This window comes from Sinohyriopsis cumingii, chromosome 4, assembly GCF_028554795.1.
Source record: "Sinohyriopsis cumingii isolate HCF-2022 chromosome 4, ASM2855479v2, whole genome shotgun sequence".
In the NCBI taxonomy this organism is placed as follows: domain Eukaryota; kingdom Metazoa; phylum Mollusca; class Bivalvia; order Unionida; family Unionidae; genus Sinohyriopsis; species Sinohyriopsis cumingii.
In genome coordinates this window covers 139,697,589-139,706,565 of record NC_142964.1, presented here as the reverse complement: position 1 = coordinate 139,706,565, position 8,977 = coordinate 139,697,589, and the positions used below count along the sequence as shown (strand labels likewise).

The 8,977-nt window shown below is 35.7% G+C and overlaps 1 protein-coding gene across 3 annotated transcripts in view; it reads right to left on the bottom strand.

Annotated features, from left to right (window-relative positions):
• Window positions 1-1,471: 1,471 nt before the first annotated feature.
• The window catches only part of LOC149802199 (monoglyceride lipase-like), a 55,167-nt gene continuing 47,661 nt past the window's right edge, over window positions 1,472-8,977 (bottom strand). For all 3 annotated transcript variants that reach the window (XM_089956610.1, XM_089956609.1, XM_089956611.1), the window contains one exon: window positions 1,472-4,392. In XM_089956610.1, coding sequence (XP_089812736.1) covers window positions 4,291-4,392 — 102 coding nt within the window. In that variant the 3' untranslated portion in view covers window positions 1,472-4,290. The remainder of the gene's footprint in view (window positions 4,393-8,977) is intronic.

The following is an 8,977-nucleotide window of genomic DNA, read 5'->3' as shown; positions in this document are numbered from 1 at the left end:
ACAGCTGAGAAAAAGTCTAATTGTTCTCGTTTCCAAAGCAAGGAGATGAAGAAACATACGAACTGAACAGTCAATACATAATAAACACAATAACATAGACGAAGACAAGCACATATATCATAAAAACGGCACAAAATATGGAACAGCTGCTTCATGCCGGTTAAGCGATAGCGACCATCTTGAATCCAAAAGCATATTTCTGTTTCTGCATTAAAAGTGTAATTTTCACAGCAAGAGTTATCAACAATGTTTCTCTTCTTCACTACAAAAATGAGACAAAATCATGTACCAGGAGTTACAAAAGATACACATATACATAACTATAGAAGGGGTGTAGGGATCAGGAACCATAATCAGCCGGTCAGTCTCAAAGTCTATTATGATACTGCTGGCGTTATTAGGGTCAAGTCTAAGGGAAGTAATTGGGAGATAATTTACTGAAGTTAAACTGATACTGATTTGCTGGTACAACTTGCAATAGAAGATGTTATTCTATGCTGTGTGCAGCTAATTCTCACTTCCATTTTACACTGGTATGTGAATTCTGATCAATAATTTACATTCAGAAATATACTGTTCCTAGACTTGCTAATAGACACGGAAAATTATTTAAGGTATGCAATACTGATCCTTCCTGATTAGATTTGCTCGAAAATAACTAACTTTTAATGTCCTTTCAAATCCCTGCACAAAAAAAATATAGATCCGTATCATTTAGTTTAAATTGCTCCTTAGAAAAGAATGCAATTAGGGTAATTGTTATGATGAAGACAAAAACTGAATAAACCATCCAGAGGAACTCAAATAACCAAATTTTTGATAAATGATTCTAGAATGTATGGAGTACAGAGCATTTTCCATATTCTATACGTTCTTTGTTTCCGAATAATCCTATGGAAACAAATAAATAGGATTTTATTAAAGCTTTATTAAAATATAGCTGTTAAAAATGTTTTTTTTATTGTTATGTCAACCTAAAATTGGATTCAAGATTTTATGATGATGATGAAATTATTAATAATAATAATAACAATAATAATAATTAGAGCAACTGCAGCGACTCACCAACATAAAGTTCTCTGCTTTTTATCCAAATCCCCATTCACTCACTCAGTACCACCTACGGTACTCATCTCCCCCGACCCCCCCAAAAAATAAACTATGACAGCAACCTAGACATCATAATACACATTCCATTACATACATAACACATCTCCTGCTATGGTAGAAAGTTTCATCCACAAATATTTTAAAATTTGTAAATGAAAATGTTTCTACAAGTCAAGGATGACACAATTCTTGCAGATGGTTACCTTATGGTCAATATTACAAAGTTTCATGGAGTTTCTATATCTGGTTTTGGAAATGTGGTAACCAACAAGTGGATGGGCAGACAGACAGATGAAGTGATGGATGGTATCAGAATATCACTTGATAAAGCATTGGGATAAAACAAAAGAAACAATAATAATACAATCAGTATTGAATTTAATAACACAAAATTTATACAAAATATGAGGTAATTAAAAGATGACTTTATATGCATTGGCATCTTTTGATTACTGTAGTATGACTAGGGATGCATAATTTAGCTTTGTTGGCAAGTTATAAATAAACTGAAATTACTGAGGCACATGTCACTTTTTGGCACACACCAAAACTCTTTTATAAAACAATCTTAAGGCCAGAAGCAAACATCCAGATCAAAGGTCTTGTATAAAGAAAGTCTTAAGTTCAGACGTAATCACCCAGATCTAAGATCTTGTATAAAGAAAGTCTTAAGTCCAGATACAATCACCTAGATCTAAGGTCTTGTATAAAGAAAGTCTTAAGTCCCGATACCATCATCCATATCTAAGGTCTTGTATAAAGAAAGTCTTAAGTCCCGATACAATCACCCAGATCTAAGGTCTTGTATAAAAAATATGAATTCTAGACACAATCACCCAGATCTAAGATGTATTACAAAAACAATTCCAGAAGTATACACCCTGATCTGAGGTTGGTATAAAAAATTCTTAATTTCAGAAGCAAACACAAGATCTAACATCTTGTACAAACAATCTAAATTCCAGAAGCAAACACCCAGATCTAAGGTCTCATGTGAATAAAAAAAAAATCGACTTCCAGAAGCAAACAACAGACCTAAGGTCATGCACAAAATAATATGAATTTCAGAAGCAAAAACACATATCTAAGGTCATGTACTAAACAATTTTAATTCCTGAAGCAAACACCCAGACCAATCTGAAATCAAAAACATCAGTGGAATGAAGAAAGGGTTTATAGTATATTGCTTCAATTATTCCAATAGTTTTAAAAATAATTTTCATGGTCCAACTTACATAACCAGACAATCACAGATCCTGGTAAAGTATGTACATTAGGCAAAGGGAAATAACCTACTGATTTTGGACAAAAGATTTTCAAAAATATTCTTTCTTGAATCATCATGGAAATTTGGATATGTTCATGGACAAATTAAACAAGAAAACGTTAGAAAAATGAATTTATACCACAAAATATGCCATATCATGATAAATAATTCCAAATTTCTCAACAAAAATTCACAGTTCTCATATCTACAAGTGACTCACAATTCAAATGTAAAAGTTCAATACATCATCACAAGTTATTAATATGAAATATAATTTTTTAAATTTTAAGACATTTTTGAAAATAGTCCAAAAATAATTACACAAATATATAATAATTATATAAATATAAAAATGTGGATATTAAGGTGACATGCAATAAAATGCTTTTACAATCTGTGCCAGAAAATTTATTCTTATAAACACTCAATGCATGTGCCATAAAAAGGCAGTAACAGCTATGCCATTCACTTCTTCCTACAATAATCGTTGGCACATATCAGAGAGGCTAAAATGCATATACATGCATATATTACAGGGCCATAAGTTTCTATTTCCAAATTTGTGAAATCTCATGATACAGCCTAATGTAGAGGTCTACACAAATCTCATGATACAGCCTAATGTAGAGGTCTACACAAATCTCATGATACAGCCTAATGTAGGGGTCTACACAAATCTCATGATACAGCCTAATGTAGAGGTCTACACAAATCTCATGATACAGCCTAATGTAGAGGTCTACACAAATCTCATGATACAGCCTAATGTAGAGGTCTACACAAATCTCATGATACAGCCTAATGTAGAGGTCTACACAAATCTCATGATACAGCCTAATGTAGAGGTCTACACAAATCTCATGATACAGCCTAATGTAGAGGTCTACACAAATCTCATGATACAGCCTAATGTAGAGGTCTACACAAATCTCATGCTACAGCCTAATGTAGAGGTCTACAGACATAATGTTACAACCTTATGCAGAGGTCTACACAGACTGATGATACATCTAGGTTCCATCAAATCATAGATACTGACTGAACAAAACATAAGCTCTCTGGAAAAATGGTAGACAGGTTTACTACATCTATTAACAAATTTATACTGCTAATACAATGCATACATGAAGCTTAGAGTTGTGAACATAATGTAGGCTCAAGACAGGCTATTCTTGCAATGTGCATGAAGTTGTACATATCTTATACATAGTTTGATGAAAATAAATTTTGTCATGTTACAAGACTGAATTAAAGTTTACATAAACACTAGTACTGTTTTCAGCTGGAGTCCCTGTTGACAAAAACAGATTCTCTGATGTTTGGCAATGGTTAGTCAGCAGACCTGTACAGTGAAAACCGTCAATAAACAAACCTTTATAGTGAAAACGGTGAATCAACAGAACTGTACAATGAAAACAGTCCATCAACAGACCTGTACAGTGAAAATGGTCAAACAACAGACCTGTACAGTGGAAATGGTAGATCAACAGATCTGAACAGTGAAAACAGTCAATCAACTGACCAGTGTAGTGAAAATGCTCAATCAACACACCTGTAAAGTGAAAACAGTCAATCAACAGACCTGTCCAGACCTTTACATATTTGTTGCAACTTACTGAAATTGTCAACTACAGCATTTGTAAGTTGTTTCAACTGCACAACCGATAAATACAGCATCCATAACATCAAATTTTGCATGTATTGATTGGCAATAAGAAATCTGAGTTCAGCTATGTAGTAATTAACATTACTGCAGTTTTCACATATTTAATTGTATTTCTATATTCATTTCATGCTGATCAAATATTTGTTCCTTAAAGGATAGCAAAGTAATGCTAATTATCACCAAGAGTTCAATTGTGGATGTACACCGAGGGATTGGTCGTCTAGTTGAGCTGTTGTATTGTGCTGGTTTACTTGGCCCTTGCTGCTAGCCAGGTTTTGATTTCCTTGTATACTGAGTCCTTGACATCAGGTAACTCATTATGAAGCTGGTGAAATGCCCCTGGATATAGCTTGAAAGAAATATAAAAAAGTGAAATCATCCAGTAAATAGGCTCTTCCAAATCAATAAAATGTCAGCTTCAAAAAGAAGTAAAACAGTAGATTTTATTGTAAACTGTTTCTCTGAATACTTACCTGATCACACTTAGGAAATAAACCCCACTACGTCTTGAATCCAGCTCTCCCAGAAAGCCATCTCTCTTTCCCTCTCTCTCTCTCTCTCTATATATATATATATACACACACACACACATATATATATGCACAGCCGGGGCCCCGAGTGGACGAGTGGTCTAAAGTGCTCTCTATTACGGATCACTGCCATCTCACCTCTGTCTTTGTAGGTTCGAGTCTTGGATTCGGCTAATGTGGGTATGTGAGAAAGCTCGCCAGTAGCTTCTCGAGGGTCGCTGGTTCTTTCCGGAGATTTCCCGGGTTCTTCCTCCACCATTAATACTGGCCGCCATGTATAGCCTATCGTGTGCTGAAAAATGGCGTTAAACCGTACAACAACAACAACAACAATATATGCACAGCCACACAAATATACACCAAACAGAATGGAATGTGCTATGGATTTTACAAGTGTGCTTGATAATACTAGACAGAATTAGAGAATTTTAAACTCATACTCAATTGAGATTTTAACCCAAGTCCGCATGTAAATGGCACACACCACCTTGCCTGCACACACCAATCCATTTTCCATCATGACTAATTACACATCACCAAAAAATGATACTAATGAGTCAGTGTTATAGGTACTCATGCATAGCAGACACAATCACATGACAACCTAGTAATTAATTCTCATCTATCTACACAGTCATTCCAGATTCCTACAAGAGAAATCAAGGTACATAGGAATAATTTTTATAGAGAATTAAAAATGTTCTAACATGTATGATAGTATTAATTGTATATCATATTAATTTTGCCTAGTATTATCAAGCATTCTCTGAAGAATCCTGGGATAGCACTTACTGTTCTGTTTGGTGTATATTTGTAGTTCTTAATAATTATTCCTATAAACCTTGGTTTCTTTTGTAGGAATCTGGAAACAGTGCAAAACTAGTTTCTTACTAGCCCAAGCACTTTCAGCTCTAAATGAGACTTTTGCAAAGGCAAATATAAAACAGGGCAAGAGAAAAGTCAAATAAAGAAAATGCAATGAGGTTACAAAATTTTAATAAAAGCTTGAAATTTTTAGGTTTCAACTAGTTCGCTTCCACTTGTTCCTGATCCTCACAAATATTTTACATTAACCCAGAAATCAATGGGCCATAATGCCATCAGTTTCTTTTATGCATTTATCAAAGTGAAAATGAGAAGAAACTCGTCCAGATAATTTCCTCTTGACATAACCGGGTGGTCACCCATTTACCAGATGTTAGTCAGTTTTAAATCTGGTTGAGACATCAAAAAGGATGATCACATCTGCAAAAGAGGTGTGGGAGGCTTTTATAATAATGTGACTGGGCAAGTATTCTTGAAGAAACATAATTAAAAAACTTCCATTTCCAAAAAAAACCCATCACCAATCATGTTTTCATTACGTGAATAGATGACAGAAGGAGGAAATGCATGAGCATCCGACCCCTACCACGTGTACCCTTCTAGGGAAATATGTCCAAGTCCCTGTGTTAACGATATAACAAATCCCTTCATATAATGGCAATGCAACCAAAAGTTTTCCAGACCTTCACAGGATGGGTTTCCTGGCCTTTATGGGAAACAAGAAGCATCATAGGAAGTAAAAGGAACAGTTGGGCCCATTGACTGTTTTTTTTTGTTTCATGTAGTGCCTGAAAGCACCCAAAAGGATCTTGCATTGCTCCCTTGTAGTGTTAAGTCTGAATTTTTTCACTAAATTTAAATCCAGCTTGCAAACACAAAACAGAGTCCAGTAAATGGCATAATATTTATTCACCCCATATTTAATAGACTGAAAGTCCCATATATTGATAACTTACACTTTTGTAAATAATCCCCTTTTCTTCTCTTTGTTACAGTAAACCTGAGCTAGACGTTTAATCTCAAAATCAATAAGCCTCCTCTTTACATAAAGTGTTAAGCCATGTAAAAAGTTTGGTCCAGGTCTGTGATGTAGAACTATGTTATTACCTTTGCCTTTCAACTCAAAATTAGCAGGCTTCTTCTTTACCCAAAGTGCAAGCCATCCACAAAAGTTTGTTCCAAGCATGTGATGTAAAATTATTGTTATTTATATGAAAACCATTTATCTCTTCTTTTGCTCAGTGATCTTGACCTTTTCACCCACAAAATGGAATGGGTTCTTCCTTACACCAAGTTCAAGCTATCCACAAAGTTTGACAACTGTAGATTAAAGAGCACTGCAGTTATTGAGTGAGAACCATTTACCTTCTTTTAGTCATGGTGACAATGACCCAGACCCTCAGTAAAGCACTCAATATTTTCTGACAAATCAGACCAATTTTCAGTAAGGTGTAAGAAAGCAAATCTTGTACTAATGAAATTTAGTATACATGTTTCTCTATCAAATGTATATCTTGATCACATTACATTAGGAAAACTTTCTTAGCTACCTCAGAATCAGCACTCCTGGAGACGGAAAAAGATCTTTCAATCTATATTAGTTTATAAAGGGAAGCAACTCCTCCATGTTAACTCCCATTTTACCCAGTAGTTGGCTAACATTCTACCCAATTTAACCTGATTTTTACCAGAGTGACACTTTATAGGATGCTTGCACTGCAGGGAAGGGTGGGGGGTTATTTGTACTGTGATAGTTTAAGTAGTATAGGAGAACTATAATTTACTAAAAAATTTGCTTTCTACATCACATACAGTGCCTGTTCACATTACATTAGAAAATATGTAAGACACGAAAATACTGAGCGTATTACCTGTGTCGTGCACTAAGATCATGATTACTCTACTAAAAGGATGAACATCTCTTAATGTTAGTTAACACAGCAAGAGATAATTTGTTTATACATGTGTGTATGTGGTATCTCTGGGGGATTCTGCACTGATTTTTGTCCCACCATCAAAAGTTTCAAAAGAAAATCAAGTAAATATGGTAAATTGTGTCTCTGATAACATAAAAGGTCCTGCATCTTTGCTTCTCTTGATAGATTGAACAGAGAGAGGGAATGAACAGTTATTGATGGTTGACAAGTGACAGCAAGCTGTTCTTGAGATGGAACCAGCTTGTGTCATTTGACCAACTGTTGAGCCAACAGAATGGAACTGCATGCAATTCAGATCTATGCATGTCATATGTCACTCACTCACTCTGCATGTTGAAGTTAGCATTATCATAAACTGCAAGTCATGTATAATAGCTGCTTCAGTGAGTTGATGGGGGAAGGTGAAAAGGGTAGCTCAAACTTAGACCAGTCTGGTCATGTTGAGCTCAGGAAGAGATTCCATAGTGAATAAAATGGTTGAGCATCTCTGGATAAAACCAACTGGGCCAAAATTCAAAGGTTAACTTGCTGTGGTAAAAATCATCTCTGCTATGAAATTTTGAGATTATCTGAAATCATGGAACAATATCCCTTGCCTGTGATGGGGGTAACTTCTTGTCTTAAACATGAAATTGAAAGGAGTTTGTAACTGGGCAATGAGCACTGAAAGTGTTGTGACTTCATTGATGTGACACTGGTCACTAACAACACATGATTTCCCCTTGTGTGTCCTCAAAGTGAAGGATCTTCAGCTGTTGCATCCCTCTTCATGATTGAAGCTCTAAACTCCTTTAAAATCAGAACATCCCTGAAAGGAGCCAGCAGTGAAGGCAAAATTTGCATACGAATGGTTTAGAGGATCTCAATACCTTGATAGACCAAAATGTTGAGAAGGGACAAGGTGAGACTTCTTTATTTTGATTATCCACCATGCAATTAGGGAAGTAAGGTTGTTCTGTCATGAACCATAGACCAAACTTACAGAATTTGTTTGTGGTGTGTTATGCAGGAACGTCGCTATCTCTGAACCAGATTTTCTGAGCTCTCAGTGAAGGTCCAAATTAACTGGTATATGGAAGTACATGTCAGACACGTCAAGACTGATCATGAATTAGCTGCATCTCTATTGCAGGTCTCAGTTACCATTAGACCTTGAAACCAGAAATGTCCTGGAGTAGAAGCCATTTGTGCAGTTTTTGTATTATCTACACAACCCTTTACAAGCAGAAAACTTGCATGATGTAAGAAGATGAGAGTGGTGGGGTTCCAAACATCAAATCCATATCACCCACCGTTTTGTGAGAACACTTGGTCCAAATCTGACTAAAGGGGAGTAATTTGGCATGCCTAAAATTTGCTTGGCCAAAAGAAAAAGAAAAAAATTCCGGTGAGGAGATCTGCCACTACAAATTCTCTGGTGACAATCATCTGTTCTCTCTATGACTTTCACAGGAATGATTGGTCTGGTCAATTGGTCAGCTGGATTACCAGCCAGAGGTAACAGATTCCTGACCATTATAAATGGACAAAGCTTGTTCATATGACTGGACCAGTTGGCTAGCAGTTGGAACCGCATATCAAAGTAAGGATATGCCTTGTGGTCCAGCTGGCTGGTGCAGTATGGTTGGTACCACCAGCCTAG